The sequence below is a fragment of the Babesia bigemina genome (genome assembly GCF_000981445.1).
Source record: "Babesia bigemina genome assembly Bbig001, chromosome : III".
Lineage (NCBI taxonomy): Eukaryota > Apicomplexa > Aconoidasida > Piroplasmida > Babesiidae > Babesia > Babesia bigemina.
This window is the reverse complement of record NC_027218.1, coordinates 1401251-1426381: the sequence shown is the minus strand read 5'-3', so window position 1 is coordinate 1426381 and position 25131 is coordinate 1401251. Positions and strand designations below refer to the sequence as shown.

The 25131-nt window shown below is 48.7% G+C and overlaps 9 protein-coding genes across 9 annotated transcripts; 3 read left to right on the top strand and 6 right to left on the bottom strand.

Moving 5' to 3' along the window:
- Positions 1 to 108: 108 nt before the first annotated feature.
- Positions 109 to 1440, bottom strand: BBBOND_0305670 (YEATS family protein, putative; the record flags this gene model as incomplete). The annotated part of the gene is made up of 7 exons (XM_012913395.1): positions 109 to 353; positions 376 to 511; positions 549 to 616; positions 658 to 811; positions 850 to 968; positions 1006 to 1138; positions 1354 to 1440. The coding sequence occupies 7 exons, from the start codon at positions 1438 to 1440 to the stop codon at positions 109 to 111; spliced, it is 942 nt and encodes a 313-aa protein (XP_012768849.1).
- A 346-nt stretch (positions 1441 to 1786) lies between these two features.
- On the top strand, positions 1787 to 3197 carry BBBOND_0305660 (hypothetical protein, conserved; the record flags this gene model as incomplete). The annotated part of the gene is made up of 3 exons (XM_012913394.1): positions 1787 to 2608; positions 2644 to 2995; positions 3034 to 3197. 3 exons carry the CDS (start codon positions 1787 to 1789, stop codon positions 3195 to 3197), a joined length of 1338 nt encoding a protein of 445 aa, XP_012768848.1.
- A 692-nt stretch (positions 3198 to 3889) lies between these two features.
- BBBOND_0305650 (V-type ATPase 116kDa subunit family protein, putative) lies at positions 3890 to 6685 on the top strand (the record flags this gene model as incomplete). The annotated part of the gene is made up of 1 exon (XM_012913393.1): positions 3890 to 6685. One exon carries the CDS (start codon positions 3890 to 3892, stop codon positions 6683 to 6685), a length of 2796 nt encoding a protein of 931 aa, XP_012768847.1.
- Positions 6686 to 6886: 201 nt separating this feature from the next.
- On the top strand, positions 6887 to 7582 carry BBBOND_0305640 (hypothetical protein; the record flags this gene model as incomplete). The annotated part of the gene is made up of 2 exons (XM_012913392.1): positions 6887 to 7276; positions 7304 to 7582. The coding sequence occupies 2 exons, from the start codon at positions 6887 to 6889 to the stop codon at positions 7580 to 7582; spliced, it is 669 nt and encodes a 222-aa protein (XP_012768846.1).
- Positions 7583 to 8877: 1295 nt separating this feature from the next.
- Positions 8878 to 9536, bottom strand: BBBOND_0305620 (hypothetical protein; the record flags this gene model as incomplete). The annotated part of the gene is made up of 3 exons (XM_012913391.1): positions 8878 to 9247; positions 9369 to 9416; positions 9478 to 9536. The coding sequence occupies 3 exons, from the start codon at positions 9534 to 9536 to the stop codon at positions 8878 to 8880; spliced, it is 477 nt and encodes a 158-aa protein (XP_012768845.1).
- A 646-nt stretch (positions 9537 to 10182) lies between these two features.
- BBBOND_0305610 (hypothetical protein) lies at positions 10183 to 11143 on the bottom strand (the record flags this gene model as incomplete). The annotated part of the gene is made up of 2 exons (XM_012913390.1): positions 10183 to 10985; positions 11047 to 11143. The coding sequence occupies 2 exons, from the start codon at positions 11141 to 11143 to the stop codon at positions 10183 to 10185; spliced, it is 900 nt and encodes a 299-aa protein (XP_012768844.1).
- A 2802-nt stretch (positions 11144 to 13945) lies between these two features.
- On the bottom strand, positions 13946 to 20812 carry BBBOND_0305600 (hypothetical protein; the record flags this gene model as incomplete). The annotated part of the gene is made up of 1 exon (XM_012913389.1): positions 13946 to 20812. The coding sequence occupies one exon, from the start codon at positions 20810 to 20812 to the stop codon at positions 13946 to 13948; it is 6867 nt and encodes a 2288-aa protein (XP_012768843.1).
- A 1505-nt stretch (positions 20813 to 22317) lies between these two features.
- Positions 22318 to 23664, bottom strand: BBBOND_0305590 (GTPase family protein protein, putative; the record flags this gene model as incomplete). Its single annotated transcript, XM_012913388.1, has 1 exon — positions 22318 to 23664. One exon carries the CDS (start codon positions 23662 to 23664, stop codon positions 22318 to 22320), a length of 1347 nt encoding a protein of 448 aa, XP_012768842.1.
- Positions 23665 to 23784: 120 nt separating this feature from the next.
- On the bottom strand, positions 23785 to 25084 carry BBBOND_0305580 (50S ribosomal protein L3, putative; the record flags this gene model as incomplete). Its single annotated transcript, XM_012913387.1, has 2 exons — positions 23785 to 24565; positions 24813 to 25084. The coding sequence occupies 2 exons, from the start codon at positions 25082 to 25084 to the stop codon at positions 23785 to 23787; spliced, it is 1053 nt and encodes a 350-aa protein (XP_012768841.1).
- Between the last annotated feature and the right edge of the window lie 47 nt (positions 25085 to 25131).

Here is a 25131-nt window from a genome sequence, read left to right as displayed (position 1 = left end):
CGCACTGCGTATTGCAATGACCTTTAAAATTCGCGATACATGTTGGCAGCCGTTTTGGCGTCAGCATGGAGGTCTGGGTGCCCAACGCCCAGGGTGAGCTCGGTTCGGTCATGTTCCGTCGGCGGAGTCGCCCAACTCCTTGTCATCCAGCTGCAGCTTCTCCTCTGCGGCCATCGACGGTGTGGACGACACTACCGTGGCGGAGGGGGAGAGCGACGCCAGCTTGGGATCGTACGACGATAAAATGGAGGACTCCGGCGAGTTGCTGTCCACGGCATCGCGCTTCGTCGGCGCATCCTGCGGCGTGGTCGTCGGGGTGGAGCACGCGTTCTTTGTGCCGATTACCGTGGGCTCTGCGACAGGATGACAACGCACTCGAGCCCCAGAACGTACTGTTGGGGTTGGTCTTAGTGAGAATGGTCGGGTTCTTGATAACGTTAGCCTTCTCCTGGAGGTATTGGATCTGGCGAGACAGCTCTGAGGCCTCCGCCAGCAGTCTGTACGTCTCATTCTGCAACGCTATGCACTATAGTGATTCGAAATCGCACCTGGAAGTATGACTGGCAGCAGATGTAGCGGCACGTGGTCTCCTTGTCACGCATGCTGTAATCCCAAACTGCACCCACGATTACACAAAAGCTGCGCATTGCGACTCACAGTGTTCTTGGTACTTGTGCGGAGGCAGGCAGTCGGTAGTGCTGCACATGAGGTGCTTGTAGAACCAGGCGGCGGGCTCGTTGAAGATGATCTCGTCAAAGGTCTCGTTCGTCGCCGTCGTTGCGTTAGATCCGGTATTGTCAGACGGGTTCAACTGCAGCCACAATGAGGCGTAAGGCGCAACGAACGCACCACCAGGAGATGCTGAAGCTGCACCGGCTCGAGGGACTCGTCCACGAAGTATATTTTCACACCGATGTAGAATTCGCCCCAACCCACTTCCGTCACCTCGTACGGCATGCTTGTCAACACTGAACTCGTTATAACTGATAGCGCCAAACCGCTTACCCCGACGAGGGTTAAGGAACGATGGGTCCAGGTCGAACTGGACCTTCTTGACGTAGTGGGTCATGTTCTCGTTGGTCGGCGAGCGCAGCAAGCAGGTCCATCTGTGCGTCATGGACCCGTAGCGCTTCTTCTCCTGCATAAAATATGAGAACAGGGAGGCGTATCAATCGGTGGCGGCAACGGGCATCAAGGGTCGGTCAATGCATGGGACAGACACCCACAAATTGGCGCTTTCGGGGCCACGCAGGCTGATATTCGACCTATAGCGCCGAAATCATGCCATGTCACGCCACTTAGGTAGCCAGTCGCCGGTGATTTTCGTAATCATGGATGCGGAGCAACACCTACCACGGGAGTCAAGGGGAACGCATACGTCCCGATGGCAATTTGCTTGCCAACCCTGACGTTGACTCGTTTTCCGCTCTTAGTACTCATTGTGGCTGAATGCATCCAACGGATGCCACGGGCCGCGTAATGAGCCGAGCAGACAAAAATGGACAGGCGTATGTCACACACACCGCAAAGAATCCGTGTTGTCAGTCATATGCATTGCGAATAATGCTTACACAATATCCAGTGAGCCGGTAAACAGGTCAGAAGAATCCTCAGCAGCCCAAGGTTCTAAAACGGTTTCCGGACGGTGGCGCGGGCCGGCGTTGCAGCAAGAGGGTAACCGGAAAGCCACTCCAGCGGCGGCAAGACACCTATTTATGGCTACTGCGGAGTATAGCAGTGCTTAAGCTCCCTAAATACGCCAGGATGGTCAAAACGATACGGGCTAATGGTATGCATTCCCGTATACTGCATCGCTTTCCTAGGCACGCATCCGCAACCTGACCGCTTGCTTCTGCCCCAATGGCAACAAGCGGAAGCAAGGGGTTACATCCATGGGCGGAGCGCGCTAAGAACAGGCTCGAATAGTGCCTTGTACTACGCAACAGGCCATAGCCGGGGTCTGCATGAACGTGCTGATCCCCCGGAAACGGAATCCTCTGACATACGGGTAACGGAATGGGATGCAGGTCGTCACAAATCGTTCCGGTGCGCCGGAGTGGCCTCACCGGATTCGGTTTTCCGAGAGCCTTTGCCAGGCGAGGCAATCACGCTGCCGAACCCCTCGGCAACCACCGGGGAGTACCTACTGGACAGGGAGATCATCCACAGGGTGGCCGAACTGCGGACATTCCTGGAGGACATCGAAGTTAGCAGGGGAAAACGATCCCAACTGCGAGAAATCGAACGCGGGCTGAACAGTGGCGAATACGAAATCCGGCAAGTGACGAAGGAGGAGGCCGACCGGTTGACAGCGGCGGCGAACGCTGGCCCCGACGTGGAAAGCCAAGACACCGTGGATGACACCGGAATGCCAGAGACGCCCATGGAAATTAATGAAATAACGCTAGAACCGATCAAGGAGCACATGTACGAAGAGAACATGCTTGAGGAGGTGCTAGGCAAGGCGTTCAGCGTGTATCGCAAAAACAGGGACCAGGCGAGCATACAGCGCCTCGAGGTCATCGCCTCGGAGATAGCCCCCATCGCAGACAAGGTGCGCAAAGAACGCGCCGAGGAAATTATCGTGAGGCTGGTCAACTGCTATGTGGTAAGTGCCCCTCGGCGCGCCCCCATCGCCCGCAGGACGGCAGCGAAAACATTGACGACGTGCTCTATAAGCTGCACAAACAGAAGCAGCTCAACAAGTACCTCATGCAGCGATTTGACGAGCTGATAAAGCTGGCGTCTAAGAAATTCCGCCTAAGCGACGAACACCCGGCGCTGTCCGAACAGTTCCTGCGCACGCTGAAGGACAGGGTTGCCGCCGAGGTGCTAACGAGCGCCAGGGGCACCAGAAAGTGGGTCAGGATACTGGCCGAGTGCTTCAGGTACGACAACTGCGTGGACTACGAGCGCGTGCTCAAGGAGAACCTCCGAAAAATAGAAGACATCGAGGACTTCCGTGACTGGCTGCTGGACGGGATCGAATATTGCCGTAGGTGCCCCTCGGCCCCCAAGCATATTGCGGTGCAGGTGACAAGGGCCGGATGGAAGAGCGCATCGAAGCCATGGAGACCATCGAGTCCATTGTGGTCGGACTCCACCCCGTGTGGACGCCGCAAGATAACTACATAGAAACCGAAGATAGGCCGTACGACCACCCGATCATCTACGAGGACGACGATGTCGCCAGGTGAACCGGCGCGCCGTCTACGGAAGCACCGCCTGGATCGGGAAATTGCGCGCGAGTACTTTCCTTATAAAATTCGCGCATACCACATCAAAACAATGCTTACACACAGTATAAAGGTGTAATATAGCAATTTCAAGTATGCAGCAGCGTATTGGCCGAGCTGTCGGGAAAATGTCGCCTTAGTCCGCAGGCGCGCGTTGCTACGTGACGGATGTAGGTACCTAGTGTTGGGTGCACAAGATCCATACGTGCGCGGTGTTGACAGGGATTTAGACCTTACCAGCTTGCGCATACGGTTCGAAAAACTCAAGATTCTCAGGTCACGTGAAAGCCGCCGCCCATACACAACGGCTGCATACACGGCCGTCAGGGTCGCAGGGAAAAGCTGTTGCACCGCCAGCGCGGTGCCAAACGCTGAAACTGGATAATAAAACGAATCGCAACTTCCGTTACTAAGGTTTTGGGCATGGTATCTCCGCGACGGCCGTCGCACGGCAACTGAATACGTCGAGAGATCGATCTTCGTGCAGCGCCGGCGATACACCCAAGCGGTGGAATAAATAAAGCGAAACAAGCATCTGTATGGGTTGTGTCCTCACCCGAGAGTAGCGCGGGAGCCAGGCAACGCACAAGGACCCCTGCAGATCAGGCCTGATTTACCGATGCCATAGCCGCTGAAGCAGCCGAACGAACACCATGGGAATCTTCAGGTCGGAGACCATGTCCCATGGGACGCTGGTCATCCCGCAGGAAAGGGCCCGGGACTGCATTGACCTCCTGTGCCGGCACACAAACATCCAGTTCGTCGACATGAACGAACGCTGCATGGAGAGACCGTACAAGAAGTACCTCCAGCGTATCCTGAACATGCAGCGCATGATTCGCGTGCTGCAAGAGGAGATTACGGCGCTACCGGGCACGTTCATCGTCAAGAACAAAATCGATGACTTCCTCCAGTGCGACGATGTGTACCGCCTCGACCAGGTCGAGGAGTCGCTGTTCAAGCTGTACGGACAGTTTGAAAAGTTCAAGAGCAACGACCTCATGCTCAGGACTGAGCTCGAGGAGGTGCTCAACGAGTACAGCGTCATGCTGGTGGCGCTGAAGCAGCTCAACTCGTCGAATGGGCAGTCGTACCTTTCGGCCGAGTCGCCAGCGCAGCGGGGGCCAGGTACGGACGAATCTGCCGAATCCAACGCTAAATTGCTGGCAGAGAGCGACGCAAACGGCGATGTTGTCGACAGGGAAATGGTCGACATTCCGTCATCAATCGAGACCGACATACAAAGCGCCACGCTGGCGTTCTCCAACATTGCGGGCATCATCAGCGCGCACGACAAGGATGCGTTTTCGAGGGCTATTTTCAGGGCCATGCGTGGCAACGTGTACACCTTCTTCCAGGACAGCCAGGTGATTAGGGAAGTCATGCTTGCGCGGGGGCTCATCAGCGAAGAGGAGGCCGCGGGGCACGACAAGGATGAGAAAATCGTATTCGTAATCTACTGCCAGTCGTCCAGTAGCAGCTCCACGTTCCAAAAACTGCAAAAACTATGCAACGGGTTCCAGGCCAAACTTTTCGATTGGTCCAAGTCACAATCTCACATCCGCCAAAGGTTGGGCGAGCTCGAGGAGATCATCCGCGACAAGCAGAAGGCACTCAACGCCTTCAAGAAGTACTTCCGGGAGGAGATTGCATGTCTCCTGGAGTGCCCGAGGCCCGAGGGCAACAGCGTCGTTGAGGAATGGGCGCTGTTCTGCAAGAAGGAGAAATACATCTACTACATCCTGAACCATTTCGAGGCAAGTGACATCACGCTGCGCGCTGATTGCTGGTTCCCCGAGGAGGAAGAGGAGAACATCAGGTCGTATCTCTTGGCAGAGAAGTCGCAAGGACGCGTCAGCGCGTTGCTTCTTGTCGACAACCAGTGCAAAAACAAGAGGTTATTTGACGACCCCGAGACCATGCCGCCGACTTACAACAAAGGCGGCACGTTCACACAGGCCTTCCAGAACGTCGTGGACACCTACGGTATACCGAGGTATAAAGAGATGAACCCAGCGCCGTTCACCATCATCACCTTCCCATTCCTGTTCGGGATTATGTTCGGTGATATCGGACATGGCATGTGCGTGCTCCTGTTCGGTTTGTTCTTGCTCATCCGCCACCGCAAATTGAAGGAAACCTACAACGGCGAGATTGCACTCATGGTTATCAACGGTCGGTACATGATCCTGCTCATGGGTATCATGGCCACGTACACCGGGTTCATATACAACGATTTTTTGTCTCTGCCAAACAACATCTTCGGATCGTGTTGGCTGAGTAACCCGAGCAGCCGTGTCAAGGTTGGAGAGGGGCAGTACTTGGAGACCCTGCAGCGGTCCAGTGAAAGCTTCCCGGTGGGGTTCGGCCTCGACGTGGCCTGGATCCACGCCACAAACGAACAGACCATGCTCCACTCATTCAAGATGAAGTTCTCTGTCATAGTAGGGTTCTTGCAGATGATTATGGGTGTGTGCCTAAAGGGGCTGAACGCCATATACTTCAGGCAGCCGCTCGACTTCTTCTTCGAGTTCCTGCCCCAATTCGTTATGATGTGCTGCTTCGTGGGCTACATGAACTTCCTGATCATCCACAAGTGGATCACTCCACTCAACAACGGCTTCGCCAAGCCGTCGATCATCACCACCATGATTGACATGTGCCTCATGAAGGACCTCACCAAGGACGACATCATGTACGAGGGACAGCAGAATGTACAGCGTGTGCTTGTCATCCTCATGTTGATTTGCATCCCGATGATGTTCTTCCCCAAGCCCATCATGCTCTATTTAGCACAAAGGCGCAGGCTGGTCATCGGCGGAGGTGAGCCCAAGCGGGAGCACGAACTCGTCTACCGCCAATCAGACGATATCGAGGCCAGGGACCAGGCTGTTGGCGGCTCGTCCAACACGGACGCCAACGGAATGTCGGAATCGAAATTCCAGTTCAAGCGAGTCAGCTCGACCAGTGAAATGCAACCGGGCGAGTTCGCGGTTACCATTCACAGCGATGGCACTGTCACCGAGGACCACGGGTCGCACGGGCAGCACAACATCGCCGATATCTTCATCCACCAGCTGATTGAAACTATCGAGTTCTCACTGGGTGTCATCAGCAACACCTCGTCATACCTGCGTCTCTGGGCGCTTTCGCTGTCGCATCAGCAGTTGTCTTCCGTCTTCTTCAAGCAGACCATCTACCGCTCACTTGAAGGCGAAGGTGGCGTGATTGCCACCGTGATCAGCCTGTTCATCACCTCCATTGCCTTCGCGGTGATCACTTTCTTCGTGATGCTCTGTATGGACTCGCTCGAGTGCTACCTGCACGCGCTCAGGCTGCAGTGGGTGGAGTTCCAAAACAAGTTCTTCAAGGCTGACGGCAAGGCGTTCAAGCCTTTCAACATGAAGATGTTGCTTGAAAGCACAGATGAGGAACCTTCCTGCGAGTGAAGCATTACAATTTAATTTGTATTTTTATCTTTATTGTTCACTGTCTGATTCTGTTGTATACTTGTGGCCTTTGACACCAGTAATTGTGGGTAATATTGGTAATTGTGGCTATTAGGTGGCTTTCATGTCTCGTTCGTTTTTGTCAGTAATGGGTGACAGCAGCTTCATCTCACGTATGAGGTCACCGCATTAAGAGTGAATATGGGAGGCACAAGAGGCAACAACGGCAAGAATGTGGACCACCTCGCGACGAAGTGGCCGAAACTCCTACACCTTGAATATACGAAGAGGCACAACGAGGTAGCAAAGCGAGTCCAGTCAGTACTCGGGAGGCAAATAGGACTACCCAAGGAGAAGATAGATGCCCACAAGATCGAGAGTCAAGTGCATGTAAAATACGGATGGATCGCGTACGAGATGACGGTCAAGACTCGGAAGACTAAGGAATACAACAGGCCAGACATCATCCTGGCGGATCGGCGGAGGAACACCATAACCATCGTGGAGATCGTAATCAGCAATCAAGACAACCTAGTGGATACTGAGAAGTTCAAGAAGCAGAAGTATGAAGACCTTATCGGGGACCTCAAGGCGCGACAGTTTAACCAGTAAACCAAGATCCGGGTTATCCCCTACGTTATGACGTGGGAGGGAATAGTGACGAAAGAACACAGCAAGTATGTACGGGACCTGGGCATATCGGATCGCACGGAGGCTCACGAACAACGGGTAGTGATCCAAGAAACAGATAAAATAGTGATGAGGGACATGAAACCGAGAGAAGACTACGATTCTGTAGAAGACCCTCGAGCCCAAACTGGATGGATGCCCGCGTGGATGGCACCAGTGACGATCGGCAATGGACCGACGTGGATCCCGCAACCGGTTTCAGCGTGAGGCGGCACCCTTGGTAAACTTAACAGTAGCACAAGTCACATGTAGCCACACAGCACACTGTAAGATGAGAGAACATAATAATAAGGCCATTATACGAAACGTTGGGTTGTTAATGTCTGACACCATGAGCTAAGTGCGATAATACAAGGTGTAGGAGTTAATTGTAAAATGAGGAGCAACAGGCTAATTTGCGGACGATGTATTCCCGGACCTGAGGAAAAGGCAGAATGTGAAAGATGCAAAAATGAAACAGGAAGACCAGGGCGATGATGACGAGGATGATGACAGCAGCGGCACGCCATGCACTTCTACTATAACAACATGAGCATTCACAATTCGGTTTACATACAGTCTTGCAGTTTATATGGTTACAGTCATAACTATCTATGCGGCCACGGAGTCCAGATACACACTTTGAACAACCATGGAGATTGACACACTCATTGCAACACTGTTTACAGCATATACAGATTCCATCGTCACACTGCTTGCGACTTAGAATACACTTACACCGTTGTAGCTCACTCATTTTATCCCCTCTCCTGTCCCTTAACCTGCAAACATGAACCACTCACCTCGTCCCCAGACACTGACCGTCTCCCATCGGCGCTACGGTAGCAGCAAGATGACGGCCATACAGTGCACCGCCACTCACATCACAACTATGCAGCTATCACAACGGAAGTACAACCAAGGTAAAGCATGTTAATACCATCCTGGCCGTGGCATGCAGGTCAACCTGTGCCAGTGGAGCAGTCAACTCCAACCATAAAGGACAGTACAAAGTTGGCAGTGCCTCATGTAAAGGTCATCACATCAGTGCTCTGATGAGTGTATATGTGAGCTTTTCTGTTCGGTCAATACGTCTCTCATTCAATTGTTGCCATCGGTGTCACGTAACCACTCAATCCACTAGCCATCATGTCAGAGTCCCGGTGGCATCCCAGCAGCACGGATGATAGCTGATTCGCCAAACAGTAGCGGAGTTGACAACATATGATATCAACTAGCACCGTCATCACAGCTTCTAACGTTGGCAGCCAATCATCTAGATTCACATCGCACTGATTAGATGCGATGACGTCTACACGTCTCACAAGTAACTCAGATACCAACACCCCAAACAACTCGCTCATCAGTGCATCTATTAAATGCCATGTCAAATGGATGGTCAGGTTCTAGGTCACCACTTTCGTCAGTAGCTAGGTCACCTCACTGCTCATGTGATTGTTCATCAATGCGATCAATACTTTGTCTAGCACATTAGATGTTAGCCGCAAGTCAGGTTATTATAATTAGCTTCGAAGTAGATATAGCACCCTGTGGAAGGGCCGGATGCGGAAGTAGCTCATGACGCAGATGACGAGGATGATGAGGGCGACTGAGGCGATGATGTAAGGGATGGGAGTGGAAGCTGTGGTAGATGATGAACCGGTTTGCTGCTTTGCACGGGAGGCAGAGGCATGACCGTGAGAAGCAGAGCCACGGGAGGAAGAAGAGGGGAGGGAACGAAGCGGTTTGCCAGAATGACTGTCGCAGTTGGTAGTGAGTTCACCTCCATTTCTACTTTTACAGCATGGGCATAGACATTTACATCTAGAGTTGGTACACTTTTTACATTGTTTTTCACATACGGAAGGATCACATTTGTAAGTTGGATCTTTTCTGCGCACCATGTTTTGCATCAAACATTCAATACACTGACTTTTATTGCTACATCCCGCACAACACCAGGGACAGCAATAACACTCCATCATCATTTTACATTTATTATCACAAAACCTACACGGATCCCCTACCGTCATCTTCCCCTGTCCCTCCCAGTCCCATCAAACTGCAAACATATATCAATCACTTAAGCAACGCACTCATTGATTTACAACACGAATACGCACCTCAGCCAAGGACACTCCTCCCCTCCCGTCGGCTCCACAACCAGCCAAGTAACGGCCATCCAAATCACTGCCACTCACATCACAACTATGCAGATATAAGCACAGATATAGAGACAAGTCAACGCATGTTGACGGTATACTAGCAGTGGCATGCAGGTCAACCGGTACCAGTTGCGTAGTCCACTACATCACAGGCCGGCCAACGTCGGCGACAGCGCTCCTACATGTCGTCATAGTTGTATTATAATGAGACCCCGAGTGAGCTACACAGGCTCATTAATATGTCTCTCATTTACACCGTTACCATCACTGTCATAACCACACCGTCCAGTGGCCATCACGTTAGCGTGCCGGTGGCATTGATCGCCTGGCTTGTCATCAGATCACTAATCTGTCATCCACCAGTCTAACAGGCAGCCCACTATATCACACAGTACGACAGTTGTGAAATGCCACGTTAGTGACCAATAACCCCAGATTCACATTACACTGACTTGATTAGATGACGTAGGCTCGTCTCACAAATAACTCACAACCCAACATCCCAAATAGAATGATCTCTTAAGTGAGATACATGACTCAAGTTATGCCTGGAAGTAGTTACGCTTTTTCACGCCATGGTACCATCGATGATGCGGTATCACAACTCATCACTACTACTCCCCACCACATAGTTATGCATAAATGACTACATTAATGCGATAACTACTGTACAATGCCAATTTGGCCAATAGGGTCCTCGTCGAAGTAGTCGACGTCTTTGTAAAGTGAAAGCATCTTCCGGCCTTTGGTGAGTAAGGCCTTGACGTCGATGCGGTGCGAGGCCTTGGAGCGGATGAGGTGTGATCGGATGTGGAGTATGTCCAGGCGGTACAACATTGTGTTGGCGAAGATGAGGAATGCGGTGGACCAGAGTGCCACGAGACTGAAGATGAATGGCTCCCGGATACCGTAGAGGAAATAGTCCATGCAGGTCATGAGTGATGCGATAGGGCCACCGTTGACAATTTCCTTCAGCTTAGTTATAACATCAGAGCACTTGAGTGACACCTGCGATGTGCCCTCCGGCGGCGTGAACCCGTGTAAGTAGAGGAGGGGCAGGGCAGTGGAACATGAGTAGAGGGATTTGCCATCGGAGCATTTATACTTTATCATGTCATTGCACAGCTTTTGAAGTGACTCCCGCAGCCTGTCCGGCAGGTACACCGTCCAGCTGAGGTAGGTGTGGGCGAAAGTCGGAGAGTACAGGGAGTACGCCCGGTAGGTGATGGGCGAGCAGTGTGGATGGCAGTTGGCAGAGTCACTGCTACAGCCGACCAGTGTGGACAGGGTACGGGGATGCTCATTGCTGTGGTTGGAGTTGGACTTGTGGTTGAGGGACTCAGAACCTCGGATGCCACTGACAGCTTGGAGGTCGTGGCGACCAAGATGGTCCCAGTCAGGGCAGTCGGGGTGTGGAGTGGATCGCCCAGCGATTATATTATGCGTGATATCAAAGCAGCAAAAGACTCATTTTGTGCTCTCAAAACCCATCAGACAGGACGATCATCTTATAAACATCCCACCTACCTGAGGAGGGGGAAAGCAATGAGCCCATGAATACGGTAATACCAGATATTGGCTGGCATAAGAGGCTGCAGCAAAGCTGGCAGACGAGAGTCCTCATGAGCTGTCTGAGTAGAATACTGTACAGCCCTTCTGACCCAGCATTGTGGCGCCGCCTAGTCGTCTCCCGTAGGCGCTAGGTGAGCACCCAAGCATCCGCCACCAACCACACCGCCAGATATATCACAAAGGCACGATTTACACCGCATAAACAACATGCTTATCGGGTCAAACATAGACTGATCAATTACTCCCACATTCATGTCTACATTATGTTTTGGATGTTGTAAATTCAGCCATGGGATAAGGCATCAAATCAGTTGCCGCCGAAACGGTATCATGTTTCGATGGCCATGCTTCAATATCTTGAATGCGTTGCTGTTTAGCCACCTAACCACGTGGTAGTAGCGCTGTGACATCTACCCGATTACTTCGTAACCCGGTTGGCTACGTGGATCTCTCATTCTGCGAATGTGATTGCTAGTACCCTAGAGAGTCAACTTTCCATCATCATGTTAGCATTATACTGCCCACTCTGGCAACTCGCCAAGTCTCAGCCCAAAGGAGGTCGGGGACATTGTATACATGAGGCGTATCTCGGATATTTCGCTCACTTCTGCAATCGAGTCCTGTTCCCGCATATCCATCACATTGAGGATTCCTAACATTACCATATGAGCATTCTATTGGTTTCCCTCACCCGCAGTCAATGAAGCGGTCAGCTGTGTCGGTGAGGCCGGTGGCGAGTACCACCTCGAAAGCCGCACTGCAATATTCTCCGTATTACACAACAGAAGCTTTATGTAACAGTCGATATTATGCACTGTTAATATATCATGATCAGTGAATGCCATCGCCGTATGCATCCCAGCGATGGTCTGGTGTAGGCAACCGTTGCCACCGTTATTCTTCAGCATTAGTGGAGCCATTGAAGTGCAGTGAAAGTTGTCGTAAAACGTTTATCTTTGTGTATTGCGGGCATTGACAGTCTTTCAAATTGTGGACAAATACGCTAATGGTTGTACCCCACCTTATCGATTCACGTAGTGCCAAAGTCATACCCATGTCATGGAGAGAAGTGGATAGACATTGCACTAGCAACTACATTTCCCCTAGTATATAAGTCACAAACAGTGATATTAATTCAAGAAATACACCTCTAAATAAAAAAAGGAGACAGGACGCGCTATACTCAGCTTGAGACACTACGTTAACATACCAAGTACTGACATGAAAATTAAACGGTGACTGAGCAACGTTGCTTATCTGAACGACATGTTACTTGGAATAGTAGTTGCAGATGCGGATAAGGTGGGTGTTGAGTTTTAGGGGCTCCAGAAATTATTAGAGAAACTTAAAAATAATGAGAAATCAATGGCAAACTAGGATTATCGGCATGACAGAATGGTCTAGGAGACTTTGATGGCAATAACAGGAGCTGGTAACTATATTACCTAGTGGTTGGTGGACCCCGTGGGATAGGTAGTGGCGTCATCACGGTGATGAGTGTCACTAAATTGGCGGTGAAGATGACACGTGTAGATGCGATTATGATTACAGGTACGATATCTTGGGGAGTCTGCCGATTTTTGCAGCAGCGAGTGGTGATTGCGAGGCAATACGGTGACTTGAGGGACTACGCAAATGCGATCGGATGTGGAGGAGAGGGAGAAATCAGTGACAATTACGTTAACTAAACCTAAGCCATGAGAGTGAAGGTAGATTCCGCCTATATTTTATTAACTAATGTGACATGTCTACGTATAATATGTGAGCCTATGAGAGTCCACTGTAGGCGCTCCGTCGAGATGTTGGAAAAATGTTGGAAAGCTTACGATAAGTTATGTTTAGCAATCCGAAATGGTAGCATGAAACGACGATGATGACGACGATGAAGAGGGGGATGAAAATCCAAGCCTTCTTCTTCATACAACACAGACAAAAACACTTCCACAAACCTTTATCGCTACATTTGGGACATGTTGAGAGATCGCATATCGCCTTGTCTTTTGTGTAGGTGGTGCAACTCTCTTTACATTTAGAGCAAATCAAACACTTTGAACAACACCAAGGACAACACTTACATCCCGATACAGAGCAGGATCCGCTGCTGCTAGTACTACACTGGCACTCCGACATCTTCCCCTCAACCTGTGCAGGCATTAAACACGTACGTCAGCCAACGACACTGACGCCGTCTCCCATCGGCGTTATGGTGGCAACCAGATGACCGACATCCAGCGCACCGCCGGTTACATGACAACTACACAGCTATCACAACATAAATACCATTAAGTTAACGCATGTGAGCGATATTATCGCCGTGGCATGCAGATCAACCGGTGCCCGTTGAGCAGTCAACTCCACCCACCACAGACCACGCCACTTCGTCACTGCTCTATGTGTCAATATGCTGGTGTTCTAAGTAGTGTATAGCCGACTTACAGCACAAGGTTGCCATGTTAGCCGTTCGCATTCTTGCAACTAGAGTCACATAACTAAGCCGCCCACTGACCACCAATTCGCAGTCCCGGTGACATCCATACTCTAGTAACGTATATAATAGCTAACGTGCCAAACAATAACGTTGCATACAACGCACTTTCGCATATCACAACACGCTTCAGCCGCCTACATCAGTGGCTTATCACCCAACATCACTGCCCACTAACACCATGGGATGACGAGGACGCCGCTTACAAGTAACTCACAACTCAACATCCCAAACAACGAACCTATTAATGCATGAACTACATCGACTGCCAATTGCTGAGTAGGTATTACGTAATATATTTGGGTGAGCGTTTGGTTAGGCGGTGGGTTGCTAGGTAGTGAGTTAGGTGAGTGGTGGTGAGGTGATTCATCAAGGTTGCAGGTAGGTGATCTTGGCAAGTTTGTTGACACGTGCCGCGGCGAGTAGTGATTGCGCGGCGATGCGATGTGATGAGGGTGAGTGCAAATGCGATTTGATGTGGAGCAGGTCTAGGCGGATGACCATGATGTGGAGGAGGTACAACAGAGAGAGGAGCCAGAGCGCTAGAGTTAAGGTCATGAATGGGAAACGGATGGCAAGTAGGTATTCATCACATTTTGTGAATAGGTCTTTAAAGTATTGCGAATTAAGCACGTTGCCCAATTGAGTGCAGAAATCAGAGCAGAGCTTTTTGGAGTTTCCGTCACTCAGCGTTGAGGCCTCACCAAATACAAATCCATACCGATAGAGTGTCGGTGAGACCCCTCTACACTGTACCATGGATGGGCATTTGCAATGAGGGCTGTCAGCCTTATTATCAAGTTTTTCTACCAGGCCATGCTTACCACGTCTGCATTTATCAGCGCGTAAACACGTGCGACATCCCCAATCTTGACACAACATATCGCAAAAGTCATTGTAGAAATTGTTGAGTAGCTGCCAGAAATCCCATGGGAGATATACTGCCCACGACAAATAGGTATTAGAGTTTTTAAATGGCAGACACGTGTATGAATCTCCGCATAGCGATGTAATATACGGAGCGCAATATGCTTTTTGGTTGGGATCACTGCACGTTGTCATTGACAGATGTGATAACGCCGCATATGCAGCCAGATGACTCTGATCAACATGAGCAGGCCGTGCGTCACCGTAAGCATTGCGGAGCGCATCAGTCAATTCACTGGGTTCCTTATATAATGATATAGAGCGGCTGGATATTGATTTATGGAACGTTTGTTGTATGTTATCACCTACCAATTTTGATTTCTGTACCCATCCCTTGACAAGACACGATACGAAGCCGAAGTGTTCAGGTAGAGTGGTCGGCGTCTTGGTGCTGAGACCAAACAGGGCGGACAGGTTGCGATCGTCAAAGAATTTGTTCAGCGCTCTGCATATATCTTTACCTGTTTTCGTGGACCCTGAGAAACCGCGGAAACCGAGTGGCGTCAAACATGGTTGTCCAGGCGTTGATGTAGGGCAGGTGTCACATTTGTACTTGCAACCAATATCGGTTAGTTGGTGCGGAAGATGGCCCGGTAGGCAGTCGTTCAAGTATGACATAAGTGGTGATTTTGGTTCACAATTTGGTTGGCCATTTCGTCGGCACGTTGAGTGCTTTTTACACGGCCACTTAGTAGTGGAGACGTTCTTGCCGTACTCACACTGTGACCAACCGTTAAGATTGGCCGGATAACTGCACTGCGTCAACAAGAATTTAAGTGGCGGGAACAGTCTTCGGAGGATGTCCAAAAGCATATCGAGACATTCCTCACCCGATGTAGGATACTTGAATTTGAAGGAGTTGTTGCACAGGTCGCTGCCGTAGAATGTCGCATCGTCACCGGTGCCACTTATGCAAGTGATAATGTCGTACGCGCTTGAACTGATGTGATGAATCGTGTAATCGATATCGTGATACGTGATCTTACTTGGATGAGCATCGAGGTAGAAGTCGTCCAACTCATATGCCAAAAGGCCATCATCGTCGCCACCAAGTGCCTTGTTTGGATTTTCAAGCAGACCACCGATACCTTCACGCATCATTGCAGGACGTGCGACGTTGTATGGTAGACCGGTCAGCCAGATTAACATGTCATAAACGCTGCACGGGTTCCTACGTGCGGTGAATATTGCGAGGTGGCAGACCTCGTTGTACTCGTCGAGGTGATGGAATAGGCATTTAAGTAAGTCGAAGAGATCATACATCGTTCTTGCCGTCTGTTCTGGATAGTATTTTTGCTTGATGCACGCATTAAGATGCGAATTGTTAAGCGTGTCAATCATCGACTCAACCAGTTTCTCACGTATATCCGAACCCTTCATGTTGTCCTTACACTGCAACTGCCCGTCCTGTTTGCCTTGGTCATCAGTAGGGACCCTGTATCCGCACCTCTCGAAAAACGCGCCAAGTGAATTTCCTGTGCCTTTTTGAGTTTTACAAATTTTCTTGTCTTTCCAACCATATTTGGATTTGTCTACGCACTTCTCTTTCAGCGTGGCCATATCTTCGTAGACATTGTTCAGAAGGGTGAAGAATGACTTGGCACAGTTCTCTGCATTTCTATCAGTATCCCATTGGAAATTGTACGCCTGAGTATCATACGCCGATATATATGCCTTCCCAAGTTCGTGAGTCAGAGACTGAAGCCCTAACGTGAGGATGTCGAATAATGGACTGCCAATACCTGCAAAATTTGAAGAGCGCATGGAGCTGAGGAACTCTGTTACATCCTCCAATTTTGTTGCGAATGATCTACTAAAGTACCCGGCGGAAAGTGTGCCAAAAAGTCTGTCGGAATGCACCTTAAGCCTGTCAAGATGATCCGCAATGGGGTTCTTGGTGGGCTGCGAAGGATGCTGCTGGTCTGTTGACGCTGTCTTATAAGGCATGCCGACGCGACCTAGTGGATTCCCCTTAGGTTGAGAGGTAGGTTCTGCCGGTCTCGCTCTATAACTGCCACCGGAAATCGGGGGTGGGACTAGTCGGACAGCAGGGGTGGAAGATAGGGAATCATCATCATCGTCATCGCTATCATCTTCCAATTCCAATCCGTCATATTGAAATTTAACATACCTATAAAGATGCTTGTTGAGGTGTTTAAATAGGTCAGCCAACGATTTCAAGTTTTGAGCGTTTTTAAGGTCACCACTTTTCTTATCAAGCCATATTTTCAGCAACTGTAGTAATCCTTTAACCCCTTTTTTTAAGTCAACGCCAATAATTCTTTCAACTTCTTTTCTCTGCTCCTCAACGCAGATTCTCAAAGATTTTAACAGCGCGATCTTGTCTTTGGAGAACATATCGTAAACCTCCCCAATAACCTTGTCGAACGCCTTTCTTACTTTTTCTTTCACATCTACTCCCAGTCTATCAATTCTGCTTTTCGCATCATCGAATGACTGGCGAAGGTGATCTATTGCCTTTATTGCGCACCTGTCAAACAGTTCATAGGCTTCAACGAGTGTTTGAACCATGTGGGCGATTAAATCGTGAAGCTTTGAGAAACATGTTTTACGATTATCTAAGTCTTTTTTAAAGGCGGAATATTCCTGGACTGTAGATTGCAAAACCCTGAATGGCGCATCAAATAACGTTTTCAATGCAGAATGAGCTCTTTTATTTTTGAATGCATCTGCTTTAAGTCCAATAATAATGTTCTCGATTTCCATAACAGTACCAGCAACTACCGTTTTATACTTCTTCTCTGTCTCAACAACTTCATGCTTAATCATACCTATTGCTTTACTGAGATACGTCTTAGCAGTACTTTGATAAGCACTTTTGTAGGCGGCAGTCAGAGTGGATACTTTGTTGGTTATTAAACTTTGAAGCTGAGTGAAACAATTTACACGTTCACTACAATCATTACTGAATGCAGAATATTCTACAACTTTGGGGAGCAATGTTGCGAATGGTTTAGTGAGTGTTGCACTTAATGAAGTTCGCACCGTTTCTTTCGTGAAGTTGTCATGACTAATCTGGGTTAAATCGAAATTTACATGTTGAATCGCCTGATAATATTGATCCTCTGCTTTAGTGACCGCCACCCTAATCTTACCAATCGCTCCGCTCAGATAGGACTTCGCTGCACTCCTGTACGCGTTTTTGTACGCCTCAGACAGAGTGTTTGTTGTGTTAGTGATGAGCCCTTGAAGTTCGTTGAAATATTTCTGGCGTTCATTTGAATCGTCGGAGAAAACTGATTTTTGCTTTATGGCTTGTATGATGATTTCAAAATCTGGGGAGACATTAGAGGTAACAGTGTTAAGCGTGTCGGATGAAGCTTTCTCTTTAATATCACTAACCGCCTTATCAATGCGCGAACGTGGGCCATTCATTGCCGCCTGATACTCCTGTGAAGCTGCTTCAATCGCCTTCTTAGCTTTGCTAACTACAGCACCAACCTCTACCCTGGATATGTCGATTGCCGTTTGGAAGGCAGTAGATTGCGCGTGTATGAATGTCTGCCTAATTTGTCTCTTAATTTGTGCGATGTATTCTTGAAAGTGTGGGAGTAAGGCCTGGGCCGCACCTTGTGGATTATCTCTAGCACTATCAAACTGACTATTAACTTCTGTCAGCTGTGATTCAAAGTCTGTCAACACGGAATTCGCATTAAGTTTTTGAATGTTTCCTTTTAACCTGCCTAATGCTTCTCTAAATTCGTTTAGAGATGTGGTCCTAGAAATATTGATGTAATTCTCAGCATTCGTTATATACTTCTCAACGACACCCTTCGCCCTATCCAGCAGAGGATTCAAGGCAGCATCACGTGCTTCTATCAGTTTTTGACTAATATCTGGCATATGTGGGTTTTTTAGTTGTGGGAGGCCTTGGCCTTGAAAATCAACATTATCACTTTTAAGTTTTGCAAGATGTTCATTAACGGAACTATGAAATCCCCTTAAATTCTTACCTTTAAACGGATCATCGAGCTCCTTTAACTGCTTTTCTAAGCGCCCTATTACACCATGAACTTCCTCCTCTTTTTTCCCTTCAGAAGTTGTTCCGAAACACTCGATTATGTATATCGCATCAGTAATATACAACCTGGTAGATGTTATGAGAGATTTTAATTCTGTTGTATTCTTATCGCTCAACGTACGAACTCTTTGTTTTAGAATTTCCAGTTCACCGGTCAATTTGGCTTGAAGACCGCTAAGGGCAGCCACACTTGGAACTTTCCCACTAATCTCTTCATCAACTGCATTGACTACGCGAAACAAACTCTCTACACCTATACTTAGCGTTTCAAACTCCTGTAACGCTGATTCAATTTTGTCTAAGGCGGCCTTAACTTTCTTATTGTTCATCCCACCGTGGGTCTCTATGTATTCCGTGACGTTGGTGACGGCGGCCACCAAATCGGCTTTTGCTTTTTCAGTTAACGTATCTAGATCTTTGTTATGAGTTGCAAAAACAATTTCGGGATTTTCTATATGATTCAATGCATCCCGAATCGTATTGTTGACGGCGCTGCCTTTCGGATTAAGTGCATCCGTAATGGTTACAATATGCTCCTTATCCATTAGATCGGTTTTTAATTTTTTAAGCTTCTCCATGCTGGTTATATTATCAGCATCATCCAATTTCACTTGAATTTGCTGTACAGCCGTCTTAACCGCAATATTATTTAACCCACCCAAATTCTTAGCATTGTCCCGGGCACATTTTAGAGCCTTTTGCAAATCGTCATTAGCTTTTTCAACCAACCTGAGCAAATCATTTTCATATGTTCTAAATAAGTTTTGCGGTGCGTCAATAGAATCATCCAAAGTGTTCAACTTCGTAGAAATTTCACCTGCATGCTCATTAAGTGCATCTTTAATACTCTTCGTCTGGGGGATGACAGTCACAGTTCTTAATTCTTGCAACTTTGCAGAGTCTTCAACAGTCTCCTCGCCATTATTAAGTTTCGCCAATTTCTTTTCAATTGCCTCAATCGCCTGTCTAACCGTCTTATTCTTCAAACCTCCCAGGTTGTATGCATTTTTACTGAACGTAGTAATGGCCTTCACCAAATCCTCTTTGAAAACGGCAAGGCGTTCGGTGAGAAATGCGTCGCGAGATTTTTCAACTTCTTTTTTTACAGTTTCTTTGAGTACACCCACCGCACTCTCATGCCCACTAATAGTACTCTTAACATTCTCCGATATGGAACTCTCAATTTCTTTGGGCAATTTGGCAAAGGTTGACTGGACAACGTAGACGGCCTTTATAAAGTCGTCGTCCTGTGTAGCATTCTGCAAAATTTTGATCCCATCATCTACCTTCTCTAGCGGCACATTCAATTTATCTTGTAAACCAGTATCAAGGCCATTAAATCCTTTATCATTTTTCCTAATGTTAGTCATAAATGCTTTGAGTTTAACAATAGACTGCATTAATGAAGTATTTATCGCTGTACAACCATTGTTTTTCACAGCTTCAATATTCTGCGAATACTTATTTATATGCTTATCCTTCAACTCACCTAATTGACCCTTAACCTCATTAGTTCGCTGTGTCAACATGTTATTCCACATCGACAACGTGGATTCCACACTGGTGATTGCAGAAATAAATCCCGCATGTCCATTACCAATTTTCTTATTGACAAACTTTATGATCTCATCAACATTAACGACGTATTTCCCTACCGCATCTTCATTTTCCACACCCTCCAACACCCCCTTCAAAAACGCCATAACCCCGTCACACAGCCTATCCAAGTCAGAGTACACAATACCACTGCCGTCGTAGCCTTTTGAATCTTTGTTGAAGCCGAGGAAACTTTCGAGGCCAGTACAAAGGTTAGTAAGTAAATCTTTACATTGAGTCTCATTAGTGAATCCAGTGAGACCCTCTTTAAGTTTAGCAAGCTGTTCCAACTTGGAGGTAATGTCACCAAAGGACTTTTGTTGGGAAGATTCTAAGTGATTTTCAGAGCAATATCTAATGCTTTCACAGAAATGCTTAAGGTCTTCAAAGATGTTTTGGGCAAGCATTTTAGGGTTCTTAAGTGCCTCAATTTTAGCCACTTTCTCTTTACAACAGGTGTAAGACTTGACGGAATTGAGAATGTTGAGAAGTGCATCAAAATTAGTGGTGTAAGCTTTCTGAATAGCCTCCTCAATCAACTTTTTCAAAGCTTTGCCCAAATGCTCAAGACCATCACCATTACCATTCCCATGCCTGACCTGTATCAGCCAGTCGATGGCCTCCCGGAGATTTTCCGGGCAGTCAGTGAGCTTCTTGAATTGCGGTGCCATCCTCCAGTAGCGAAAGTTTAATGTCTGCGCAACTTCAATATACCCACCAACAATTAGAGGCTGCAGACCCCGACTCCTGCAAAAATGCGACAAGCACTGGACGGCTAGCAAACTCCTCTCTCAATGCTCTAGACTACATTACTTAAGCATATACCCGATTGATGGCGCATTTGAAATTCACGACAAAACTAGCATCCACCTCGCTCACCTAATTGCAACCACCAGCACCCAGACAGCTCGAAATTCTAGTCCACTTCGGAGGTGCCCTGAAGCCTCCAAACTGCACTCCAATGTTCCACCGCCGGAAGAAACAGCCAGAGGTGATGCAAGCTGCAAGTTAATATTCGTATCAAATTTTATCACTCTCCACGTAACTTCAAGGATTGCCCCACTGCCACTGCACGGTTTTAACATAATACTAATGCGGTATTCCTAAATGTGACTCGCGTGACTGGACGGAGATTACACGAATACAAGCATGCTGTAATCGATAAGCGGAAAGGGTAATGGCGTTTCACCCCTCCGCAGCGTTTACAGGGAACGGAATCCTCGATACGTGATGTCTGCGAATGTGACCTCAGTATGGAAGATGACCGATGTTACTGTGAAGCACAGTTAGGATTCATCCGGCTAAAAGGCGATTGTACGAGTGAATAGCAGTAAGGGCAGATGGAGGACTATAGTAATGATGGAAAGTGCCATGCCAAACTCAGGAGTCTCATGAGGGTTGAGAGCATACTCTACAAGAATACTACAACGTATATAGTATAAATCACGCCTTCACAACCGTGGATAACGGGACTGTCAACGAAGGCAACCCGGTGGAGACGGGGCATACAAGAAGAGGAGATGCAGGGACGTGGTCGAGGCTATTAAGCGGACATCTTTCATCTAGCAGACACGTTATATCGTTATAAGTTATGTGACGAGGTACATGAAACCAAGATGATGCTGACTCTGTGACTGACCCTCAAGCCCAAACTGGATGGATCCCCGCATGGATGGCACCAGTGACGATAGGCAATGAACCGGCGTGGAAACCGTAGTCAACACTAGCGGCATTAGGCACTAGCAACGTACAATCGAAAACATGCTTTAGGCACGTAGCCAAATAGAACACTATAAGATGAGATAACATAATAATAATGGCATTAACTTTATAATCAATTGCATTGTTATAGGCAGTGATACAACGCTGATTAGCTGCTCAACTGAATCATGCTCAGTATTGAGTTGCTCATAAAAATAGCAAACCGTTCACCTATCCTCGCTAAACTAATCTGACAGTCCCTCACATTACATATTGCGTCACGGCATACATACCACATACCCATTGCAATGTATTGATTTCATCTGATAGACTAAAATGTTGTGCTTTTTATCGTTTCTGACTACGTACGCGCCATATTAGGTGGTTCCAGCATATCGTAATTATAGTGCCACTATGAAGTGGCGAATCATGCCTAAAGAACAGTGGCGACTATATGACCTACTCTAGAGCACAATCACATCTTGCTATGTTTTTTCTTGTACTCGAGCAAGTCAATCGGCTTGGAGCGAATTGCGTCGGAGCGCTCCGCAGCCAGTCTCAACACGTCTAGCATTTCGTCCTTGCTCATGCGGTCGATGTCGGCACTTTGCACGCTCTGGGGCAGCAGATCGAAGTTCTTGTAAATAAGCTTCTTCAAATCCTTCGTCGACACCATCGACTGGCTCTGCACGTATTTCTCGAAATCAGCATCCTTCAGACTCTGGTAGGCGTCTGATATCTGCAAGTTTGCTGGATCGAACTTGTCGTCACAAGCGTCAAAGATGGCGCGCCAAATACCTCCCAGGTCAGCACCACCGAACTTGGAATACGCCACTGGCAAAGGGCTCTTGACGTCGTACACCTGTCGGAACAACAGAATCTGACCTGGTACTTGGTTTTGAGCCACCTTGTCCATTTTAGTACAAACCATAAGGTAGGGTATTCCAAGGGCCTTCAGCATTTCGTGTATTGCCGTGTCAGACTCCTGAGGTTCGATGCTGCCGTCTATGAGGAACAGGATCAGCTTCAGTTCATTACGTCGTTGCAAGTAGGCACGGAGGGCGCTGTCCATGGCACGCACGGTCTCACGGTTTTTGATCTTCACGTAACCGTAACCTGGCAGGTCCGTTATAGACAAAACGTCGCGACCCTTGACGTCAACAGCCTTGAAAATATTGATGCATTTCGTGTACCCAGGTGTTTTTGAGACATACGCCATGTCGCAGCTCTTACGGCGGGTCTTGATGTACGTCATCAGGGTATTAATGAAAGACGACTTCCCCACATTGCTTCGACCGACTAGGCATATTTCAGGCAAGTACAGGGAAGGCAGCGTCGAAGTGTGTATGTAACTTCCGATGAACTGAAGGGTGGATACCTGCGGAGTCCCTGAAGGACGCTGCGCAACGGGCGAGGCACCCTCATAAAGCCCGGCAGCAGTGTCCAGCGGAATACCCATGCGTACAGGTTTAACAGTGGCCTTCCCCAAAGGGTTCTTCTCAGTGCGCTTTTCCAGTGGACGTAGAAAGTGGGTGTACGGGTTCTCGTGAACCTCGTATTTAGACACTATCTTGAACGCCCTTTTGTCAGCCGGGTTGCGATGCTTAGACTTGTCTACATTACGCTCAGAGAGCACAATGTTGCGGCGCTTCGCCAACAATCGCCGCTCCTCGGTGCGCTTGTAACGCTTCAGCGCTTTTCTTACTTGGCGAACCTGGAAGTCGTTTTGAACGGAGAACTGCTCCTTTATGCGATCCGCAACCTTACGACCGGGGCCGGTGTAGGTTACCTTGGGCGACGCCAGTAACCTGAATTGGCGCATATCCAACGACAAAGTGTCATTGTGCCCCTTTATGTAACAGTGGACTGTGACTTGCGACAACACAAAGCAAATAATAGCCTGGATGGTGGGAAATACGACAAAGCGTCTCATCGGTCCAGGCTATTGCTGTTGATGGTGGTCGTACATGGGGTCCTCTGTGAACAAGAACGGATCACGCTCTTTCGGCACCTCTTGCAGCGTCACCGGATATGAGTGCCCCGGCTTTGGGACAAAGGTGGGATAATGGATGTGGAGTCCGCGATTTTTGCGCGCAGATATCCCTAATGCGTCCCTTATCTTCAGAACGCTACCCACGTCACCAGGCACCGCTCCTTTCAAAAATATCAGATTGCGATGGCTTTCGATGCGGAACACTCTGCAGTTGGTCACTCGGGGGTCAGGGCCGTGATGCCCGCCCATCTTGGTGCCTCGCCATACGATATGCGCCGACTTACCCTGTGCGATGGATCCGGGAGCGCTGTGCGCCTTGCACTCAGTACCGTGACTTGCGTTCTGCCCGCCGAAATGCCAACGGCGCATGGCACCTTTGAACCCCTTTGCCCGTGACCACCCCGATACAAACACCCACTGACCAGGGGTGAAGTGGCGCACGCTCATATAGTGCCCAACTGGCAGCAAGCAATCGCTAGAGCACTTGAATTCCGCGATCTTATCCTTCGACCCCACTCCGGCCTTTATGAAGCGACCGATGTTCTGCTTGGACTGGCGGTTTGGGTTGCGATATCCTAAGCCCAGTTGAACAGCCTCGTAGCCGTGATCCGATATCGTGCGCTTCTCAAGCACCACACAGCGATCCACGTGGCACACAGTTACCATATGACGCTCTCCCCAGTCGTCCCACAGCGACATGCAACCGAGCTTGTACGCCAAAACGCCGCACCTAGACAACTTTCAGACAAGTGATACGATACACACACAACAGCGATTCCACAGGTTTTACGCATTACGTCACACTTTTGATAATAGTGTGACACCGCAGATCACGATTACGCCACACGTTTACGCCACTTTTCGTGAAAATGAACACACATGAATGCACCTGCAACAACGCGGCGCCCATAACAAAACAAAATTCGCACGTACACCAATTTTGCGATCGCAGCAGCAAACCATGCAACGACTCGTACCTCCTACTGCTCCATATCGGGAAGGAAGGTCTGATTCCAAGGCTCTCCACCTGGGTCTCGGTGTATGACTCGGATTCCGGAATTTGCAACGCAGCGTCCTTCGTGAGTGCAAACCTCTTCTTCTGTTGCATACGATCAAGCCGTTTGACCCATCTGCTTGCGTATGGCTTGCAGAAGGTTCGCAACTTCGGGGCTGTCGCCACAGCCTCAGCAGCGAAACACCGACGAAACACTTGAGCGAAAGCGCCGGCTGGAAGGAACCTGCTACCCATCGTACGCCGAGCTCCTATGAGCCATTGTTATATTTTAGCGATAGACA